The 24,256-nt window shown below is 39.7% G+C and overlaps 2 protein-coding genes across 8 annotated transcripts in view; one reads left to right on the forward strand and one right to left on the reverse strand.

The window, feature by feature from the left end:
- CMSS1 (cms1 ribosomal small subunit homolog) overlaps window positions 1-24,256 on the reverse strand; it is a 243,920-nt gene that overhangs the window by 100,705 nt on the left and 118,959 nt on the right. For 2 of the 4 annotated variants that reach the window (XM_075766635.1, XM_075766651.1), the window contains exon 2: window positions 19,010-19,060. The exons of 1 other annotated variant lie outside the window; for it this stretch is intronic. In XM_075766635.1, the coding sequence (XP_075622750.1) occupies window positions 19,010-19,060 (51 nt within the window). Of the gene's footprint in view, window positions 1-1,472; window positions 1,634-19,009; window positions 19,061-24,256 lie in introns of all 4 variants that reach the window. One more of the 4 variants, XM_075766668.1, reaches the window with a different exon arrangement.
- FILIP1L (filamin A interacting protein 1 like) overlaps window positions 1-24,256 on the forward strand; it is a 208,020-nt gene that overhangs the window by 68,363 nt on the left and 115,401 nt on the right. The window lies entirely within an intron of this gene.

The raw sequence follows: 24,256 nt of genomic DNA on the forward strand, positions 1-24,256 counted from the left end.
GCTGTATGGGAAACTCTGTTACTGCACTTATAATAGCTCATAATACATTCAGAAACACAACAAATCAGAAAAAATCTCAGACCTAATTCATTATGTTCATATATTTAAAGTAATGCATGCAGTGCTTTACAATTATTTGCTTTTCCATAAACACAGTGGTATTTTGAATTTAAGCAAAAAGTCTGCTCTGATTTATTTGCAGATTAAGTTGTATTTTTTGTGCTAAATGCTCAGCTAGTCTGCCCCACAGACCAAATCATGACATTTGCTCATATATGGTTATTCTCAGATGCATGGAAAGAAAAAAAAAAACCCCACCCAAAAACCAAACGAAGAAGTTACTCAGTTAAAAGCTCTCCCCATCTGCCTGGAGTTTTATTAATAACTTATCACCATGGTATCACAGCATCTTAAGGAAAATAAAACAGACAGATAGTTGCTAGGCTCTACAACCTCTAAGGATAAAAGGGAACACTTCTCGAAGAAGAGTGGGAGAAACTGTTTTGGTCTTGTTTCCTGATCACCCTTGAGGGTGAGGCTAAGCCAAGAGATGGGCCTCCTATTGTGTTCTGAAAGCTGCAAGTATTGTGGCCATCACTCAGATCTGTCATCCATGACCCAATTCTCTGCACTAGCACCTACATAAAAAAAAACACAACAGAAATCCAAGCTGTGAAGGGACAAAACTTTAGCAAAAGGGAAGCAGATGAAGGAATGCATCGCTTTCTTCAGCACTCCCATTTAACCCTGAAAAGGACTCTTTAACCCCATCACTGTTGTCTCCATTCATATTAACCTAAAACGAGCTGTTTGCTGACATGCACTGAACTCTGCCCTGCAGAAGGGGCTCCAGGATCAGCACATGGCACGGACTTGGCCTCACTGACCCCCCCCAGTGTCATGCTGTAAATGCATCTGACATCAACAGTGGAAACCAGGGTACAGCTCAACGACAGGTCCTCTACCCAGAAGAGTCTCAGCTGTTTCTCACAAGTGTTTTCAAAATTCCTGAGTTTGAGAAGTGCAACCCTTTACCTGTAGCACTCCCTCCATCAATACTGAGGAGGATGTCCCCCATGCCTCTGCCAGGTTTAGGTTCTAGAAGGAACAGGCAGCCTGCATACACTTGTAAACATTATCTGCTTCAGTAAGTGAAGTGAGCTCAAAATAAGCTATAATATCTTCAGAACTCTAATATAGAGAAGCATCAAGCTTAAATGCAGGAAAACACATATGGCAGGTAGAGTTTGTTCGGTTTCCACATCCCCCTTCAAAAAGCGTGTACTGCAAGGCTGCTCATGTCCAACTGTCGCCACACTATTATTCCAGGAAAGAATGGGACAGGCAAAGGAAAATCCATAAAAACAACATATAGGATTGATGGCACAAGGCTGTGCTTCCTACTTACAAATAATTACAATACTGACTAAATTAATTCTAAGGCCAAAGAGCAATGCAGTTAGAAGTCACACCCTGAGTTGGTACACTATTCTGCTGAAGTGTCTCATGAGCAGGAAAGCTTTACAGAGCCACTACATCTACTGCCAGGGAAAGATATCCAGATGTGCAAGCTATCCAGCCTACCACCTGTGAGAGGTACAGTGAGTGGTTACACCATTTCCCTCCTCTCCTCCTATTAAGACAAGAAAGCAAATAGGGTTACAAAAAAAACCCAAAGAAAACCAACCAACAAAAAACCAACCATGGGATGTGGCAGATTCATCTCCAGTGCCATCTCCTTAAAGTCCCAGCACTCATTATTTTTTTTCACATGTAATGTTAACACAGCAAAAAAGATTGGGCAGCTCAAGGGGGAGAGAAGACAAGAAGCACCAGAAGTGCTTTCCCCACTGAAGGGTTGTCACAACACGAAATGCCACAAGCAGCAGGCCTGCCCCGCTCCCCCAGAGATGCTGCTGTAAGTCAGCAGACTTCCCTCTCAGAAGGACCTTCACTCCTGCATGCTATTTATTCAATATTTTAGAAGGAAGGAAACTGCCCTTTATCACATCTTTTTCACACTCATGTCACTGCGTACTAAAGCAGAAGTCTGTCACCTCCATCAAGCATAAAATGCTGTATTTTGGTCTCTCAGGTGGCCTCATGTTAAATTTCTTACAGTTACAAGAGAAGTTAAGCGCAGGAGGAGACCGTTCCCCTTGTCTTTCAGTTGCTTGGCTAATTAGTGCAAGCCACAGCAAGCCAGAAAATCTTTTCTTTTTGCTAGATAGTTGTAGCTCTGAAAAGGCAATGATTCCTGCAACATGAAGCTGTGTGCTACTCAGGCTCGTCCTTTTAAGGTGAAAAAGCAGCACAGGTCAAGGTAAAAATCTCTGGAAACAAATAAACAAACAAACAATCACCCTGATTTACCCTGTCCTGTCAGGCTGGGTGCATTTTGTCTCTGTACCCAGAACATATACAACTAATTCTATTTTCTAGAACTGCAATTGTTGATTGATGAGTCATCTTTCCTGTAAATTTATTTTTTTTTTAAAGTGATTTTGGCATTGTTCCTTGAAATTCCTCTCTGGCTATGTAATGGAAATTTTGACCTCACACTCTGGTTTCTTTAACATCACAGACACCAAGATTATGAGTTTAGGAACACCAAAAAGTTGAAAAAAGGATGCAATGAAGAAATCTGTAACTTAAAAAAAAAACAAGCTGTACTAAATAAAGTCTCAAGTAAATATTTAGCTGTATGGCCATTAGGTTATGTTCCTAATAATACAGCAACTCATTCATCATAATTAAGAATTCATAGAGGGAGGAGGGTTGCCTCGCTCTTTCCCCTCCCAAAGTTGGTCATGTGGCCAAAGTTGTTGGCAAGTGAAACTTGGCATATATCAAAGTTCAGGTTTTTCCTTCGAGTTAGCAACTCCCCATATTAGCATTTTGAAAACATACTGCAATTAGTAGTCAGAAAACAAAAAGTAGAAAAATGTAAGCCAGAAGAAAGTAGAAAGAAACCAAAAGCATCAAATCATTCATCCATCACATAGATTTATTGCATAGGTTAGAATAGCACTTTTCAGATTGCAATCAGCAAGACAAAGGACTTTTCAGCTCCCTATCTTTCCTCTATTTGGGGGCAAAGTGGAAAGTATGTGGTAGACCAAATTTCTCAGATATGCTAAGTTGAAAACACATGACGAAGAGCTTGGAGTTTTGCACTGCCTTAGTCCCACAAGAAAAATTAGATGGATCTTTATAGCAAGATTCAAAACCTAACGCATTTGTGAACTACTCCAATTTATCTAAAACGTCACTTATTAGCTAGAAGAGAAACTCCTTGATCCACCCAGTCTGCATTCAGCTTGCAGGAAAACCCCATAGTGCTCAGAAACAGGCACATGCCCCTAGCACCTGCTGGAGCATCTAACCAGTCATTTCAATCAGCCAATTGGAATCATCATGGTAAATTAAATCTACGAAATGGCACGTTCATGACTTACAAAGGCTAAGCCTATTTAAAATTAATTGACATTCATGCCTATCTTCCAAACGTTAAGTGGGATAGCCAAGGGATGTGGCAACATGAGTTTGAAATGATGTATTCTTGGAAAAACTCTAAACAAGGTTTCTCAAATGACAACACCAGTACGGTGTCTGGTAATTCTTCATGGTCATGCCAGAGGGCATCCCACTGTATCCCACCCATGTTTAGCTTCCACCACCAACCAGCTTTCGTTCAGGCTGAGCAAAGGAGATGGAATACTTGGCAACAAGCTCCACTGCTGTTCTAACCACAGTGCAGCCCACAGTAGTCTCTTCAAAGAGTTCATTAGATACTGACCAACTGAAATGGCCAATTTAAGCCATGAAGAACGTGCCAAGGTCGAAAGTTTGAAGAGAGTGTCACTGCCCTTCCCCATCAACATAGCACTCTGAGTAGAAACTGTGCACCCAACAGCAAAGTAGCTCTGACCACACAGGCTGGGACATGCGACTGTGCTGCTGGCACCCCCGACAGCCTTGCAGGTGCTCTGAAACTCATAGGAATGTCTGTCCCCAGTCTGCTGCGATGATGAAATAAGTTAATCAATTAATGTGACTTATACAAAGTGTGATGACTGACTGATAAGATTTCAAAACAATACTTGTGATGAGATGCTGGGGGGGGGGGGGGGGCAGGAATTTCAATGTGTAAGCACATTCTCAGCTCTTCTCATAACCTTTATGAAGTTGAGTTCCCTGCAAAAAAAAGACAGCATTTTGGTTGGGGAAGGGGAAGGAAGAAAAATCAATTAATTTGGTTTTTTACCTTTCCAGTCTCAGCAATCAAACTAACAGCTGGCAAAACCCATGTGAAAAAAAATCTTCAAAGTTTCAGGTAGAGAAGATCTATGAAAAAAACCAGCTCAAACTCTCTGAGAAGAGATAATAGCTGAGCTGAATCTGTTTCTATATATATTCATAGCTGAGAGATGGCTGTAGATTAGTAAAATAATGTCAGCGACCTAGGGTAAAATACAGAGGATTTTAATACAAGGTAGCACAGACTCCCTTGCATATAGCCATTAGTGGACATGTGAGAGAACTGACCAAAAGCTTTCATACTACACTGACTGATGCATTTTTAAGTAGAGCATGTCCACAGCTTCACAGGCAAACTTTCACTGATTCAAATATATGCCATATAGTGGGGGAGAGGTTGTCCATTCCAGTGATGAACATACAAACATCATAAGCAAAGTTGGGCAGAACATGGGGAAAAAACATTTAGCATCTGTGTAGTTACTTGAGCTGCTAGGAAAACTTCCACCAGATGTTCCTAGATGTTACCTCAGCTGCCTCCCAAACCACTATCACGTCTGCTCTCTTCCTTACTGAATACCAGTGTTTAACTGGAACCATACATAGTTTACTCCTGGGAGAAACCTTAATATATCAACTATAAGCCTGCCAAGTGCCATATCTCTTATTCGAAACTGAAAAGCTCAGTAAATGTAACATGCTAAACCCAGTAACAGGTTATGCAAATGGCACAGGAAATAATTTTTTTCCTCAATCTTCTGTCAGTCAGGAGAAAATTCAGCAAATATCAGTACAGCTTCATTTTTACACACTACTAGTATTTTCCAATTGATTGTGTGAGGCAACATTTTAAATACCTCTATCCACCTCAAAAATAATGCGTGTCTAGGGGAATACTCTGCTATCAAGACAATCACTAAAATATCTGAGGCGTGTAATTACACAGAAAAGGAGATAAGTAGCTATGCCAGAGGATCCTGACACTGAAAATTAGAAGGGTTTAGGCACAGAGGAGAGATAGAAACGCATTCCTCTTCTCAGTGATACATTATGTTAGGTATACCTGATTTAATTTGGGTAACAATCCAGGAAAACATGACAGCTGAAACTATCAGAAACCAACAGCAGAAACATGGTATCAGAAACACGTCAGAAAGCACTCTAATTTCTGTAAAATATATTTACGTTTACTTCATTTGCATCCTCATCAACCCCCCTCTGCATCACAGCCACTAGCAATAGAGATTCATGGACTGGTAGGAGAGGAAGGATATTTCTCTTCCTGGGAGGAAAGGGGAAACACACAGCCCGGGATGCTGAGTGGGACTCGGTCAGAACAAGAGAAGAGTAGCTGCACCAGAGGATGGCCTGACGCTGACAAGGAGAAGGGTTTGGGCAACACAGGGAAGAGCAGCATATTTCTACTAAGATACTACTGGTATTATCAAAAAAGAAAAATAGGAAAGGGGTGAGTTGTCAAACTGTATCTTAATTTCAAATGTAAACAGCTTTCAACTTGCACAGAGCACTAACAAGAGGCAATGGTCTATGCTCGGTGCAGCACACCCATTGTGCCCATTCCAAATGCAAGCTTTAAGTGTTTTGAGAAATCAGCTTCAAATGTCTACAGTTTAAAAAAAAAAAACAAAACAAAACAAAACACAAAAAAACCCAAACCCTAAATTTCTTAACAATTGCTGTCTGAAAACTGTTCTTTCCTCTCATGCTAGAAATTGCTTCTGAACCAATGTTTTATTTGACTCATCTTTGTAAAACTTTCTTAACACCCTGGAGGAACTCCTTTTTAAGGAGATACACTACCCACAAAAAGTTATGCGAAAAAACCCTGTAATTACATGACTGAATAACCTGAAATTCTCAAGTTATTGAATATCTAATCTAGGGAACACAATCATCTCTCCAAAAGTATTATTGAAAGTGAAGATATTTTTCAAACACACAAGGACGGAAATAGCAACAGAAATAATGGTCCACATAAATTACCAGAATTTAAGAGGGAAAAGGGAAGAAAACACATCACTATTAAATGCACCTTTTTATTAGGGAGACTAAAATCTTTCCATGAGGCCTTCCTTCTATATCTAGTACTGAAATGATCTGCCGTTGTTCAGTTACTGAAAATCTCCTCTGCCTATCACCACTGTTGTACGCAGAATTTGATTACACTGAGCAACGGTGAAAGCACTGTGCTTGTACCCATCAGAAAAACAAACAAACAAACAAAGACCACACATCTCAAACCTTCTTACCCTAAGGCTTTCTTTTCTGGAATTTTAGAAATTATCCTAAGCTTAAGTTTACACATAAGCAATATAGAGTATCTGTGTATGATCTAAAAAAGTCCAAAAGGAAGTATCTTTGTAAAGATTGCTAGTGCAGTCTGGTTCATATATTATTCTCAATGATCATGATTTTTAAAATGTATAAGGAAGGAAAAATTAATTATTCCAAACTCTCTCAAGTTATACTCCAGACTTTTTACTTCCAGCCCAAAGAATTTTTCTAGTTATTTTCTAGGTATGATGCACTACACTATTCTATGTAATGTGGAGAAAAATATAACCAAGACATGAAAAAAGCAAGTAACATACAGATCCATGTTACCACTATGCTCCAGCTGATACACTGGGTGACCCTGAGCAAATCACTTAGCCACATTCCCACCAAAAATGGAGAAGGCTCCAGACTCTGAAAAATGACTGTCAGACCAAAAAAATGTTTACAGAGCAGCTTGCAATCATCAAAAAAGGGCTCTGCAAATGGAAAGTATTACAGCATATGCTACGTTCTAGCCATGAGTTTTTTTTTAAAAAGAAAAGAACAGGAAAAAAAGAACCTTTGCAGTCATGACTAGGCACATATGTTCCAAACAGAAATGAAACTCCTGTTTCTTGGGCATACCTCTGATTTTTCATTGTTTATACTTGATAAAGACCAGGTCTAGAAACAAGAAAAATAAATCAGAGGTTCATACATACAGGATCATATGAAAGCTGTTGAAATACTTCACAAACTGCAGGTACAACAAGGTTCTTGGAAAGAGGCAGTATCTAGTACTTGATTTAATTCCTGTAGCTAAAAGTCAAATTTCCAGGTACCAAAGCCCTTCTTCAGGTTTTAGTCACCTATGTAAAGTAAGGGATAAAAGGACAAGAAGCACTTTTCATAAAAGGGTAAGATGTAGAAGGGAAAAAACAACCTGGGTCAGGTGAGGATGCCACAAAGCACCCACAAACCCTTGATTTGACAGATAGAATGAGAAACCCTTGCCTTTGATTTGCACACGAGAAATCAAGATATGTTGGTGTTTGTTTGCAGGAAGAGAGGGTGTCATCATATGAAAGGAACCCAGCAAATATTTTTTTCTCCTCTTGCTCAGGCTGGTTGGTAAGATTTGGATGAAGGCGCAAAGAAACCAAATGCCGCTTTGTTTCCTAGCAAAATGCTTGTTCCATCCAAATGACTGCTCCCCATGGAGAAGGCAGCGGCAGAGTTTGCATTAGCTTCTTCTGCAGTGTATCGGTTCCCAGTGCAAAGACTCAGCAGGAAGAACAAAAGAACTTTAATGCAGATGGAGGCTCAAGCTGTAAGCGTATGACAATTTATTGATAAAAGCAAATCCTGTTTTATAGTATACACTGGCCAGCGTTACTGCCAGCAATTAATTATGGCTATGAACAACGCTAGCTAGGACAAGCATATGGTGGAAAAAAATGACAATATGATTAGCCGCTGTGCAGGAAGTAAGAGGCAAAGATAAAAGTCACGATTTTGTCTTTACCGTCTACATAAAGTAGGGGTACTCAGGTTTTCAAGAGTCTACTAAAGGAACCACCTGAGATTATTTCTATTTTTTAGAGAGTCACTTTTCCTTTTGATTCTTATGCTTTAAACCAAGCAAATAAGCCAATAAAAACTAAGAAAATGGGATTATAAAGTGTAAAAGAAGGGTACAGATACTTCATTATCCTTGTTTATGCTCTTCTTCTCACCTGCCTCCGCATGAAAGAATCACACAAAACAAAGGAAGAAATAATTAATTGATTACAAGGGCGCTGCATAACACCAACTCAACCTGCATTGTTTCCAAATGCGTAGCATAAGCAAAGCAAAAGCCTACTATATTTCCCATAATTATCTTTTTCTTAAAAAAAAAAATAAATTCTATAAGCTTCATTCAATGTGTAAATCTAAATAGACAGAGAACGGAAATAAGCATTTTCCCACCACATGTCAAATTCATGATTAGCCTAAACAATTGAAAGCATCAGAGTGCCTAACACCCATTGGTTTCTCCAAGCATTCATCCATACTGCACGTCTGGCAGTGGTTTCAAAGAAAATCTGGATTAAATAACATGATTCAGATGTGAAAAGACTGACAATAAACAGCATTTTAGTACCGCTCAGTCATAAACCAGCAAGCTTTAGTACTGCATGTCCACATTAGGAAAAATGAAACTATTTATTCCAAGAACAACATGCTGGGTGTTTGACCCATGTGCCCCGCAATGAAAAGCAGGGGAAATTTTTTTTCCTGATTTCCCTTGTTCCATCAACATGTAAAACCAGCCATACATAATAAAGTATAACTACTAAAAAAATCCCAACTTTTCTTCTAAAATCTTACAAAAATAATTTTTTTTAATTATTTGCCCACTGTTGTCATTTTTAATAAAGCCATTTTATGATGTTCTTTTACTTAAAGAACAATGCTCACAGAACAACTACAAACAAAGCTATAAAAGGCTTTTCTCAAAGATCACAAAGTGGATCAGATGGCCTCTGATCAATGCAAAAGTCATTCACTGCAAGCATGTCATGATGCTAACATAAATGCTATGCCTACCCATGGCAAGCGGCAGCCACAGAATTCTGGGAAAAACGCACGAGGCACAGTAACCTCTTCCACATTTTATAAGGGTCTTCCTTATCTCCCTCAAATCTCATAGAATCACAGAATGGTTTGGGTTGGAAGGGACCTCAAAGAACATCTAGTTCCAACCCCCCTGCCATGGGCAGGGACACCCTCCACTAGACCACGTTGCCCAAAGCCCCATCCAACCTGGCCTTGAACACTTCCAGGGATGGGGCAGCCACAACCTCTCTGGGCAACCTGTTCCAGTGCCTCACCACCCTCACAGGGAAGAATTTCTTTCTAACATCTAATCTAAATCAACCCTCCTTCAGCTTAAACCCATTACCCCTTGTCCTGTCACTACACTCCCTCATAAACAGTCCCTCTCCAGCTTTCCTGTAGGCCCCTTCAGGTACTGGGAAGACACAATTAGATCTCCCTGGAGCGACCTTTTCTCCAGGCTGAACAATCCCAACTCTCTCAGCCTGTCCTCACAGGAGAGGTGCTCCAGCCCTCTGATCAGCTTCGTGGCCCTCCTCTGGACTCACTCCAGCAGCTCCATGTCTCTCCTGTACTGGGGCCCCCAGAGCTGGACGCAGTACTCCAGGTGGGGTCTCACCAGAGCGGAGTAGAGGGGCAGGATCACCTCCCTCGACCTGCTGGTCACACCTCTTTGGATGCAGCCCAGGACACGGTTGGCTTTCTGGGCTGCAAGCGCACACTGCCGGCTCATGTTGAGCTTCTCATCAATCAATACCCACAAGTCCTTCTCCTCAGGGCTGCTTTCAATGCATTCTTCGCCCAGCCTGTAGTTGTGCTTGGGACTGCACTGAGCCACGTGCAGGACCTTGCACTTGGCCTTGTTGAACTTCATGCAGTTCGCACAAGCCCACCTCTCCAGCCTGTCAAGGTCCCTCTGGATGGCATCCCTTCCCTCCAGTGTGTCGACCACACCACACAGCCTGGTGTCGTTGGCAAACTTTCTCTGCAGGAAAGGGTCTTCTGGTAGTTCCCACAACCACTAATTCTTCTATAAAACGGATAAAAGAACAAACACTGTAATTGGACTCACTGCATTTCTGGAGTTTTCTAGGCTATGGTGGACAGATGAACTAAGCCTGCTGTAAAAGAAACTTCTCAAATGCAAGTATACATCACAACATGCCACTAGCAGATGGTGATTATAAAATGTGTATGAGGGAGGCTTGGGTGTGCTTAGTCATACTGTTCAGAAGAAAAGACAGATTTCTGTGGATATGTTGCCACGATGATGCATAATTTCCAAAATTCAAAGCTGAAAATAGATTTCAGAATAGAATTTGAGCAGAATTGCCGAAAACAGCAAGATGTGAAAAAAAAAAAAAAAGACAAAAAGAAAAAGCGTGACTGTATGCTTGCCTCATTTCTCTAATCTTTCTGTGGCTAACGGCTACGGCTGGAGATGAGATACAGAGCTAAATGGACATTGGTCTGACAATAGATCTGCTTTTCAGTGCTCAGGAGAAGTCAGATACAAAGAAACGATAGCCTTTCTTAAACAGTTTAATCATGTTACTGATGGTGTGATCTTTTTATTACTTAATTATTTAATAGCAGTTCTTTTATTGTTAATGGATGTGGTTTATGCAAATCTTATCCACTACAGATACAGATGTATAAATTACTCTAAATTACAGCGCTGTAATTGGACAGTGTTGACATGAAACGCGAGTAGTTAAGGAATTTCCAGAGGCACAATGCCTGGAGCCAAAGTTTAATTTCAGCTCTAAAGCAGAGTCCCTCTGCACCTTTAGACTACTCATCTCCATTTCTTCCTCTCTAAACTTGCCTCCCAGGATGGTGCTAGAGGTTTAATTAATGAATGTGAGTCATCTTAGCATTGCTTCCTGATCTCCAGATATAACCAATAAAGAGCCAAAGTTTTACTCAGGCAAAACTGTAGCTGCATTTGAAGAAAAGCACACCTTCTGCTGTGCCACTCAGAAGCGGTCTTGTAAAGCACTAAAACCAAAGCTGTGCTCTTTTTAATCTCTGCCAACAAGTGCAGTAGTCTGCCTTTAAGTGTGCAGCCACATACGCTGTTTAACCTTTCATACAGCCTGCACTCTGACCTGTGGCATCACGGCTTCTCCGCTAACCACGCTCAAGTTAGCAAACTAAGATACAGCAGTCAGATGATAATCTCTGTATACCTGCCTTCTCAACCCCCAGATGCAGAGCAGACACCATCACTGGTTGTGAGCATGCTTACTCGGCCAGGAGTCACCTCTCCTCAGAGGATACGTCTCCCCTTTCCCACCCACTGCCACAGGGCAGGTCAACACTCCTCAAGCTAGCTGAGCTCCTTGCGTGATGGCTCCATAATCATTTCCACCCAAGACAGGTTAGCACAGATGAGCTCCTTCTGCATTTTCGGTTGAGCCTGCTCGTTCTGACCAAAACAGACCAGAGACCAATTGCAGCTGAGGAACTGGGAATGAGGGGGTAGAGGAATATTGCAAGAGATGTGTGGTACGTTCTTGTATGTGACCACCACATCATTAATCAATGCCAAGGGACTTGTTCAAATTACGTGGCTGCCAGATGTGTTCCTCCCTGTGCCTTCACGTCATTCACATGACTTCACATTCATGAGACTCCCTGTACACCAGATTTGATCACCTCCATCTCTCTGTTCAAGTATTGTCGTACCCTGTGATCCCACTTGTTTTTTGGCATCAGCATCAAGAAAATAACTTCAGGCACGTGTTATTGAAGAGATTGTTTCATTATGTGACGCTAAACAGCTTTACACTGTAGAGCAAAAGCAAGCTACTGGAAGTACTGTAACTGGAAAGTGCCATTACTTTCCACCTGGTGACCTCCTGGTAATTCCAGAGGTATCACAGCAGGCAGGTTCCTGTCCCACCTCCCTGTTTAGTTTCTCATGACAGTCATCATCACCCTCTTATCTTTTGTCTGGCTATTAGGATCTTTTAATCATACACTGCAGGCTAACCATGCTCACTGAGCAATTTCAAACCTATAACTTCAGAGCTGTGAGACAGCTTGTGGGTCAATGTCCAGTTTTAACGACAAGACGCAAAGTGGTGGAGAAGCTGTTAAAGCCTCTCAGAGGCAAGCTGTTTCTCTAAGGTCCAAGACCAGTTTCAGCAAGTAAATGTCAGGAAAAGAGCTGTCAAAAAGAAAATAATTAAACCTACATCAGTCATTTATTACACAGAAAAGAATTAAACTGCTGTCAGTCTTAAGTTCCTCAAGGTCTGACTGTTTCTGTTTCAATACCAAGTATGTTGCCAGATTCATTAAAGAAAATGAGGACAAAACCAGTGCATGTGCATGCATGTGCCCAGACACACACATACATTGAGCGGATGATAGTCAGTCACTCCACTCAAATCTCATGGCAAGATCCATTTCAACTATCTGCTAATTACCATCCTGGAAAAGAGAGTCTATTCAGATTCTGTGACTGATATAACAAAAAAAAAAAAAGACACACGTGTTGTTAACGCAAGATGAAACATGAGCATCTATCTCACCACAGAGTTATCTGAAATCTACCACTTACTTTCATTTCATCAAAACAAGACAGGTGGTCTGCTCACCACCAAAAGCTGGCTGTTCTCAGAGATTTCAGCCACTGTGAAAAGCTTTTCAGAGTGTTACAATCAACAAGAGATGGAAACTCACTGAATGTTAAACTTTATTAAATTTCTATTGATATTATGTTACAATCAAGACACTACAGGCCCCCTGTCACTGACTGCAAACCAGAGACCTGATACTCAAAGGATTAAGGCTTTCATCTTATTTTAAATGGTTAAATTTGTTTTCAGTTGGCAACTTTGCCAGGTCAAAACAAGCAAATTAATACGTATTTTTTTAAACTGAACTCAGATATCAGATCATTCCACTATACATACCATTTATTAGCAAACTCGCACATACTTTCCATCCATTTACGTTCACTGGCACTCAGCGCAGAGAGAGCATGAACTCCTTTCCCCTTTCCATCCCCAAGCAGCATTCTCTCCAACCTTCATTAGCTAAACTGAAACTAGTTATAGGACAACTACAACCATATATCTAAAACCAATATGTTAGTCAACAACTGATTATATTAAAATGTGATACCCATTAGAGAATACCCTTATAAAAACCCCTAATAAATCCCATGGCTTTTTATTTATTTATTAAGCTATAATCTAGTTTATATACACAATTTATAGCATAGAAACCGAGTCTGCTGCTACGTAATCAAGGCTTCTCATAAGAAGTATAGCTTTGCAATGACTCAGTGTGCATTGTTCTCAACCTACATGAGCCTGAAACAGTGCAATCATTACCAAGGGCAGCTCACCCAGTCTTCCCTCTAAAATCCAGAGGAAGACATTTTCACCTTCCCCTCCCACTCAGAAATTCTCCTTATTGCTCTGTTAGAAAATGGAGTCTGCCTTTCTCTGCCACAGCTACTGCCTCCCAAACACAACTCCCACCTTTTGTCATCTACGGGTAATTAAGTGCCTCCAGTACAAGTGCGACACCTCCATGCCTTTATTCTTGTTCCCCTCCTAGTTTGCTGTCAGGCACCGTCCTCTTCTAAAGTTGTTTTGACACCTCCACAGAAAGACTCTCCCTGCCCTGAAATGCCTGGTCTCTTTCTAACATGCTAGAGGAGGTTGGCAGGAGAGACTGTACTCTGACTTAACTTTCGGTCCTCCCTTCCTCCACACCCTGCTGTGTATTGTCCCTTTGCCCACAAGTCCAGAATCAGGGATGCTGGCAGGAAGGGATGCTGCTCACTTCTGCAGAAGTGAGACCTCCTCTGTACGGAAACGCAGAAACCCTCCTGTGAAAAGCCTTCCCTTTGCATTTGGAACAGACATGGGTTTAACTAAAGGCAAATTTTCCTATTCAAATGGGAAATGAGCAGAAAATGCAACACATATGACAAAAAACCCCTCATGTGCGTGAGAGTTCCTGTTCCTAGTAAATAATTATTACCTGCAGTAACAGGCAGTGCAGATTCTGCCTCTCTCTCTCCCTCCCCACCCCCTCCCATCCCCTTTTCCTTCTCCTTCAATCACAGCATCAAAAGAAAACTAAGATCTTTTAGAGACATAAATGAAGCGTTCCTGCTCTGGAACGGCACCAGCATCTGGACACCTGGCAAAACATAGTTCAATACCAACTGTACCTATTTCTCAACCCCCTCTGACAGCAAGCATGAGTATTCTTGCCTTTCTCCTTATTTACCAACAACATTTAAAGCCAAGAGTGTTCAGAAGTCCATTTCAATGGGTTTTGTTCTGGTTACATTACAGCAAATTGCTTTGATCTGGGGGAGGCAGGAGGAGGGGAGCACAGAACATCTTAAGTTCACAAAGCCAAAAGCCAAGATGCACAAAACTGAAACATTCCAAAGTTAAAAATAATCGCCTTTAAACTGCAAGAGCAGAGCTGTAATTTTGAGCAGTACAGCATGACATCATGGTTTACATGGGGCCAGCTCAATAAATCAAACCGTGCCTAATTAGAGATCCTACTGCAAATCTACGTTATTTGGATGAATAATTAAAACAGGACAGTTCGTAACACAAGCCAGATATGTTTACTAAAATATGTTCTTTTCAAACTTTTAGGTTCACTACTGCTTACAAAGCTTTCAGATTTAGTAAATTATAGACCCCTAAGCTTTTATTTTAGGCTGACTTCACTTTCAAGGAATTCTTCAATTAACTTTACATTGCTTTAAGCTCTTCATCCAACGAGAAAACAATCTGTGGTTTCTTACTTCTTCCAGTGCCAATGGCTGCCCTCCACGTTTGACTTGCAGACTTACTGTCTTTTTAGAGCCAGGATCTGTTTGTCTAAAAACCAGCCTAGTTGTCATAGCATTTTGACAAGTCCTCTGTAAAAGGAGAACAAAACTTTGTGGTGGGTAAACTGCTAAGAATAATGAAGGTTGTTCTCACAATTCTCAGCAGACGAGTGCCAAATTTAAGGAACACTGAACAACAAACCCAGAGCTGAAAGCCGTGACTATCTGAATTGCCCTTCTTTCCTACCTACCCCGATTTTTAATTTTCCAATTTCTACTTTTCTCTTCTCAGTGGTTTTTCTAAAATGTGTGCTTTTACTCATCTCTAAAAGCTATGACATGCTCAAACATTTAAAGCCTAAAAAACCCAGTGCTATCAAACATTACTATCTGTAGATGGTCAGGACACCTCTGGAATTGTTGCAAATGCTATGGAGACTTTAACGGTCAGGTACTGTGTAGATAATGTTAAATCAAGAGCCAAAGAGTTTAATAAAAAGCATGTGCTGAATGAAAGGGACAGAATTCATTCCCAAACTGTACTTTTTTCCTACTACATCTTGAGAGATTAGCATGTAATTTTTTAATCTCAGATTAAAAAAAGAGGACAGACAGTAGGCAGCTCTCCTTCCTTTTCCCTTCTGACATTTGACTTACTAAATAGAAGATTAGAAGAACTGTAAAGGCAATGACTGAGGAGCAAAATGTTTGACACTGTCAACAAAAAAGGACTATACAAAAATGAGATATATGTCTATTAGCACAGTATTATGTTGCCCAAATAATTTTCTTCTATAGAACATTAACCAAGCACAGACAGGGAGAAACTATCATTCACTTCTTAACACACAGATTTTAGGTAAAATAATTCAGAGGGTTTTAAAGGAATCAAAGCACGTTAAATATTATATGCACTGCATAACAATGTTTATAACGACATGGAAAATGCACCTCCCTCAACCACAGCCACCATGATCAGCATACCCTTAAAAAGGAATGCACCTTTCAGACCTCCATTTGAATTCTTTGTTAGAATAAAAATGCATCAAACTTTTAAATTAAGTATTTATTTTTTAAGACTGTCTTTCTGGACAGAAATATTGTGCCTGACCTCTGTTAAGTGCAAGCATTTGGAGCCATAGTCACTCCAGTTCCCCTACGTTCTCAGTGTGCAGCTACAGATTGCTCAGGAAAAAAACAACCCTGTAACTATTTGGACATACTTCTGAAAGCAACAGTAAAAATTAAGAAAGCAGCTTTCTCAAAGAAGTATCTATTTTTGCAATGTGCGCTTTTAAAGCACAATGCTTACGGAATGAAATACTTCAGTTCTCTTGTGTAAACTTGTACAGATTGTTTGCTATTGATCTTTTGAGTCATATTTTGGCAGTAAACTGCTATCCTTGTAGAAAATATAAGTACTACAGACCAAGTGATGTAATCTACATCTATATTTAACTCATTTTTACTTTTTTTTTTTCCTTCAAAGAGGAAAACTCAGGAAAGGATATGAAAATCAAACACAGGTGAAACAAAAAACACTCAACACAGACTATTTGTAGTTAAATTTATATTACAAAATAAATAATCTGGACTCAATACTTAATTTTTTTTCCTGAGATTATGAGCCTTGTGATAAGGAAAACCATCAAAAGAGATAGATTGGTTGTTTGTAGGAACACGGCTCTTTTAAGTCACAGAACAGATGAAAGAAAGTAGTGTTTCTACCTGTACTCAAGTTGCAGGACTATAAAGTACTTTCTTAACTGAATGACATCAAGCGACTCTATAAAACCAGGGCAAAAACTGAACTCAAGGAAGTGAAATCTACATTTTTTTTCATAGTGGATTATTCGTTCCTCCCCGCCCCAAGCTGCTGTCTAGTCAGAGAAAGAAAAGGAAAAAAAAAAAAAAAAAATTTGCACTGTAGCAAGGCCATCCATATAGCTCAGGCTTGCACTGTGTGTGCAGTACAAGTAGATGCACTGCATGCTGATGCAACATTCCCTCTCTACTTCTGTTGTGGCCCAAAGCAGGTGCTACAATGATCAGGTTTCTGGTCATTTGTGGAGTACCTAACACTGCATGGCAGTTTGGACAGAAGCAGGAAGAGCCTATGGAGGAGGGTAGCTGACAGAAAGAAACTAATTTAATGCTCTTGACTTGTAATTAACTCTCAAATGTGACAAGTCTTTAATCAACAAAAGAGATCACCAAGGAAGGACAACAGTGAGAGAAAGAGCGCACGAGTGAGAGTGTGCACAGATGATGAACACGTGTGCTTCCCCCCTTCTTCCTCTCAAGTTTCTCCCATCAACTGAGAACCCCTACCTAAGGGCTTGAATCTCTTAAAAGTCTGGTTACCCTAAAATTAAGAACGTGGTCAAGGACAATATGTAGAGAACAACTGGAGGAATCCTACCATTTAAATCCTAGGTCAATGTTTTCTTACCGCTCTGAAGCGGGGACTCACTGATGCCGGCTTTTTCGTACCTTTTCCTTACACCTCATGCCACCAGTGTCACACCCTCCTCTCCTTGTCACACTGCCTCCCACCTCTTCCTCATTACCACCTGGGAACCAGGTGCGTGGAAATCAGTCAAGATGAGGATGAATACCATGTACCCACTTCTGGGCAACTATGAGCTTTGTCTCTTGAAATTAAGTATCTTGAACTTCAGAGTTCATTTGAGAACATCACTAATTGCCTTTCAGATGGAATTGCAAGGGAAAAGCATATTTAAGACTTGAGCAAATTAAAATTCACACAACTTGCATTGACTTTATTAGAGTCTGAAACCCAAGTAAAATCTGTTTGAATAATAAGCGAGGAATTTTTGCATTGCATTACACAAAGGATCAGACTAGATGGCTACAGAGGGTCCTTCTGACTAAATTGCGACAATACAGATACCAGAGAATTTTAAAGATCAGGATTATTTCCCAGTATGAATTACACTATTTCTTGTTTTAGTTTTGGTCTTCTAAAAACAGACAAACCCCAAAGGAATATTATGCACACAGCAGCCCAGAACCTGCCTTTAAATACTGTCCAAATGACATACTACTTTGACCACGGAGATGGCAATACCTCTGTTCCCATTAATTCTCTATTAAGAATCACAGGATTCAAACTGTTGATTTCCAGCATTACCTCATGCCCGGGCCTCTCACTAATTAAAACTGTATACATAGAGGAAAAAAAGAACAAAAAAAGCAGAACTGCAAAACTATGAACCAAGAATGTCCCTGATAAAAGAAATGGACTGCTGTTCTCAATTCCCTTCCATAGGTTGATTGTGAATTGTAACCAGACAAGATCTCCTTTTTCAAGCTTCCAGCAACTGGCAAACATGTCTAATGCACAGGAAGTCATATTTATAGTTGCATTACTCTCCACAATATACCAATTCTTTTGTAATCAGAAGTTGTCTCTAGGCCTGCTAAATTGAAGATCTTTTTCCTTGGGATTGCAGCCTTTTAACAGGAAGTTTCCAAATCTACAGTTAGAAATGGCTGTGGACGGGAAAACACAGGACAGTACAGCCCCAATTTATTAGACAATAAAACCCCCAAACAATTCTGGAATCCTGGTATTGCAACTTGTGTTAATTGCTCTGGTGAATCATCATTTAAGTTACAGTATGTGTTTAACTTATCTACTTTTTGCTATCTAGGTACAGATAGATAAAGAAATTACTACTATGTAAGCTTCAGTATATACTTAGGCAGGGCCTTTGAGCATGCAGATATCCCACAGGAAATCTGAAGCAGCACACTCAGCTTCATTAAAGGAAAATCTCTTTCCAACTTCTTCAAACTCCCGCACGCAACAAATAACATGCTTGTGCCCTGTATATAGAAAATTATTAAGAAAAACCACAAACATCTACTTGAAATTTTCAAATTCTCTTCCAGCAACCATCTCAGAGTATTTAAAAGGGCACAGCGCTAGCCTTGGCTGAGGATCCCCCCTCTCCCCCCTTAAATAGAAAGAAAAAGAATACAATTTTTTAAGGAAGATAGAAAAAGAGATGAATACTTTACCAAAGGAGAAATTCTTCAAAAGCAAAAAAATCACTGCAAAGTTGTTCTTACCTAAAATTGAAAGAAAAGAGAGAGAGGAAATTAAATAAGAGTAAGGATCACCCCTTGGAGCATTGCACCTTCAAAACACAAAGAATTCCTGAACAATATTTTAGAGACATCATGACAGCGTGGAACAAATCTAAAGAAAACAAGCTACACCAGAACAGGAAATTGCAATTTCTTTGAAACAATAATTAACCTTCAGAAGGAAACCACTACTAATATAAACAAACAAGTAATAAAGGAAACCGTTTTACCACAGGGAAACCTGTCTTAAAGCAGCGGAACAAGGGAATATAGAAAGAGTTTCCCAAAAGTGATGGGTCTCTAAAGAAAATCAAAGCAATTCTGTAGTAAGGATCATGCACAGGCAGACTTCAAACAGGTCATCTTCAAGGTTTTAAGGAGGACATTGGACCACCAGAAATTCAGTAACTTTTAAATAGAGGATGTGAATTTAAACCAAATGTAATTTCATACGACTGGCACTTACATGTAATCAGGGGGAGTTTGAAGGATATCTAGCAGGCTAAATTGTTTTACAATCATAGTTTTTGATGCCCACTCCTTGCCATTTATAAATAACTACAGTTATAGTAAGGATCTCAGTGATTACTTTTTTATCTTAAATAGGAATCAGAAATGGGAAAAGATGAAAAATCAGAAGCTTGAACTTTTTTCATCAGAAGATGACCATTTCAAAGTTTTTTTCATGAGAAACAAGCATACAAAATTGAAAACGGGTCTAATTTTTAGAATTTAGAATCATTACTTTTTATATAAAAATTCATTCTCGACTCTCAATGATTAATTTTTGCTTCCTTTTACTGCTTGCAGTTCTTAAATAGTTGCAAGTGAGCAGTAGTCTTCTTGTATTTACTCATATTCCAGTGGGAGAAAGGAAGTTCATAGGAGTATAAGAAAGCTGTAACTAAAATAAATACTAAAAACAGAAACAATTTTTATTTCAGATGTTAAGTCAACTACATGCAAGTAACAGCATTTCAGACTGTCCATATTTGTTCTTGTTTATTACACTGGTGCCCTTTGTGGTTTCTAGTATTTTGGCAACTGGAACATACACAGTAAAGCTAGCAACACAACAAAACTTTAGCAAAGGCAACCATAATTTGATTTAATAAAACTACACAGAACAGAGCAGTGGAACCAACATGGTTTTGCTTCCTATGGGAATTCAAAAAACCTTCAGCAGGTCCACAAGCTCATACTAAGATCTCTCTCTTCTATCTGGGAAGCCATTCTTATTAAAGTTATTGAAACTTATTATCATCAAAATCTCTGTTTTTCAACTGGTCCATCTCCATCACTGGGAATGACTGTCAGATACTTCTTCCCTAGAAGAACAAGCCAACAAGAGAAGTACCAGGTCCAGTCCTTTCACATAGATTAATTCAATTTTTACAAAGTGGCATTTAACTAAGAAAAAGAACTCCCCTGTTCTCTGAACCAACTTCTTAACACTATGGCAGTGTCAAGTTTTGCAACTTCTTGTTAGCTTTTACATGCATTTAGGAGGATCCCTACAAGAGAAAAACCTTTATACAGATCCACGGTCAGCACATTCCAATAGTTACCTACAAGGAGATGATTTTTTTTTTTAGTAAAGTCAGAAATGGAAAATACTTGTTACGGATATCTGAAACACAAATATACCACCTGTGCCTCATCACCCTTACAAAGTGAGTTTTTCCTATCTCTCCTAAAGGGATTTGGGAAATGGAAATTTCCAAAGCTAGACAAATGGCAGAAAATAACATGTACAAATTAAGAATGTCAGAGTTGCACTCAGGAAGCTTAAGAGATTATCTGTGGAAACACCTTCTCAAATGGAAAAATGGTGGCAGCAGCAATCATGGGAGATGAGGAAAAGACAGGCCAGTCTGAAAACAAGACAAACCCCCCAATTCCCAGGAGGAAACTTATAGCAAGAATGAAGGAAGATTGCTGATGGTTAAATTATGCACTTTTCTCATGCTGTTAAACCAAAGAGCAACAGTGCATTCAGAAACCCTCTGCATTACCCTGTAGCTATCTACCTACTTGAGCTCATCACGCACTCCTGGGTAGCCCAGCAGCAAGCCAGAAAGCTCAAATAGTCACTGACAGCCCTGCAAGAAGGTGTTTTAAGATACAGGCAGACCACCAATAAACCAGGAACAAAGGTTTTGATTCTGTGAAAGACCTGACTGAGGTGGAGTCTCAAAAGAATTGCAAGAAATCCCAAGGCAGAGACTGTGTCTGGGCCCTTCTCAAAAGCCAGATGGAGCCAAAAGAAGGGGTCCAGGCACAGACCTCCGCACTGCTGTTCCACCGCATCACCAGCATGAACCATCTCTCTTTGACACGTGATGCCTTCACGGCACAACCTTTAAGCATCATCCCTACCCCTGAGATCATAATTTTCTTCAATTCCACTTCTTCTATTAATTTTATTTTTTTTTAACCCTGAGATTCCCAATATGCTCCTGGTATCTTGTAAAAAGAGATTGCTCAACTGATGAACGGATATCAAGAACATGCAAAATCTGAAAGCAGATTCAAAGAATCACTTCTGTGCACTCTTCCTGGAAGATAAAGTGCCAACATCTAATTTAAAGCTGTAGGTTTGCCATGGTCCTGGTATGACTAATGTACCCAGATATCTTTTACATCAGGAAAGGTCACAGGAAGAAAGACATAAATAGAAAAATCAAATACTAAATCTTCTCTTTTTTAGAGACTTCACAGGGCTTTTTATGAATACATAGGACTCTGTTGTTGGCTTTTGCATCCCCCTGTGCATGCTGATCTCTGGCCAAACACAAGATAAAACTACTGATGTACCAAAAAGACCACGCAAAGCATTTGAAGAAAGCTTCCTAGCTGCACAAAATAACAAACAGCGACCTGCAGTGCTATCAAACAGCCTGAAGCTCGACAACATACCACAAACGCCAACCAAAGAAAAGCATGTGCTAAAGTCACATTAATCCTTAGGTAAATCTAGATTTAAGTAGCCCAATAAATAAGACTATCAACTACAGTTCTGGCCATTTAACCCACTTCTTTATTTTGGCTTGGTACACTTGTTATCGGGCCACCTGAGCCAGGACACTGCTGCTAACATCTGTTTCCTGCCTCTTGGGCCCTTCCTCAATCAGAGCTTCCTCTGGACTTGGGAGTTTGACCAAGCCAAGGAGCCAGACGGAGGCTCTCTCACTCTCCACAGACTGTTTAGCAGCAAGAGGCAGCTACAACTTGACATGAACTGGAGGGCGGGCCATGTCCTGCCACATAAACCTGCAGAAGTGAAGGTACAGGTTTTACATAAGTTGTTTAAAGACAGTTTCTTTTTTCACTTCTTCTTCATTCAGTGCCTTTCAATTTTGAAAAAAGAAACTTTCAAGGTTTGTTTGATTCATTTTCTAGTTGAAAGCACAAAAGAAGAGGAGTTTAAGATGAAAAGCAAAAAAAAAAAAATCACTTCTACAGCCAAAGCACTGGCTACTTAGTGAGAAGAAAACAAAAGCCAGAAATACCATTTCATTGCTCAAGCTGAAAGACAGATTCTAGATATACAGCTTACATAAAGGCACGTGTCAAACAATATGCTTTATTTTTGCTTAAACACTGACTCACTGAATAAAATCGATGTTACTCTTTTATGTAAACAGTTCCTTTAAAAGCAGCAAAATGAAATACAGATGACGTTTAGCTGAACATGAACTTTTGCCATCCCCATTCAGGCATCTGTACAATTTAATCATTACCTCCATTAGCATATACTGCAAGGTACACAAAATGTGCTGCATGTTGCATTAGGGAACTTTTTTTTTAAGATTTTTTTTTTTATGATGTGTTTACATTAACAATTTACTCATCTGGTGCACCTTTTGAGACTAGCACATCATAGAATGAGTTTGTTTACCTTTAAGACAAGTTTGCAAAATGTAATCAGAAAGCTCATATAAAATTTTATCTGAGCCATCAGTATGGCCTTTATTAGTAGTAGTTGGGAGGTATGCCTTATACAAAGAAGTTGGTTGGGTTTTTTTCTGGCTAATTATTCACTTTGACCATTCTTTTCTTTTAAGGGAATGTTATTTCCAAGAAATGTAACTTAGATAAGTATCAAGGTTGTTTACATTCTACACAAACTTTACGCTTTCAAGCTTTCATTTTTGAAAATGTCAAAAAAATAAGGGGGATGATGCTGTGCTTGTAGAAACATTCTTTATTAACAGAATGAGTCTCATGGCATTTTAGGTTTCCCACAAGACATTTTTCTGTCTATCATTTTAGAACTTTTTCCCACACATCATGTTCCTGATATAGGCTTTGGCAGGTTGCAAGATATAAGCTGGCTGGAAAATGATAGCTTGTTTTCAGCATAGCCTTCTACTGTTAAATATTAAGCACTTTTTGCACAAGATAATTCAGACCGAGCAGCACACACAGAGAAAAGACGACGGTTTTAGTTGAGGAAAGCTGAAGTCCTGAAGAATGTCACAAACTTCGTGACAGTTTCACACAGAAAAAGGAATCTTGAAAAAATAATCAGTGTTTCTTGCAAATTCTACATCGCCTTCATTCTGGTCTCCTAAGAGAGACTTGAGAGCATTTGACAGCACACTTTGTAGCAAGTTTACTGGAACATCAATACAGACAATCTACAAGGAACCTGTAGTTAAAGGACACACATACCCAAGTAGCAGAACAAATACTGATCTTCACATACAAGAGAGGTCCAGTCAGCCAATCCACAATAAAGGAATGACCAAGACTTCAAAGTGTATCAGAGAACATGCTCACATGTTTTCTTGATGAGTAAGACCAATTTCCGGGCTATTCCATTAAGGAATCAATAGGTGGACCAAATTTGACGGGAACAGCTGTACCTGCAGTCCAAGGAAGTTTCAAAAGCTGAAGACAGCATCACAAACTTGCCATTTGTATTTTGTAAGCTTGTGTCTGCGCAAATACACAAGAAGAAACAGGAGGCGTTACTGACAGACAGCAACTGACTCACTATCCTGTTGCAAAGCTTACTAATGTCATAACATTATCATTGCTAAACCCCTGAATGTGAAAAAGACTTCAGCTGATTAAAATCAGAATTCACCTAAGGACAAAGTTTCTAAAGCTGCTTGAACCTCAGATATCTAATGGTGCTTTTCATTTAGCATTATGGTCAGCTATCTGTAA

The sequence above is a fragment of the Balearica regulorum genome, chromosome 1, assembly GCF_011004875.1.
Source record: "Balearica regulorum gibbericeps isolate bBalReg1 chromosome 1, bBalReg1.pri, whole genome shotgun sequence".
NCBI classification, from domain to species: domain Eukaryota; kingdom Metazoa; phylum Chordata; class Aves; order Gruiformes; family Gruidae; genus Balearica; species Balearica regulorum.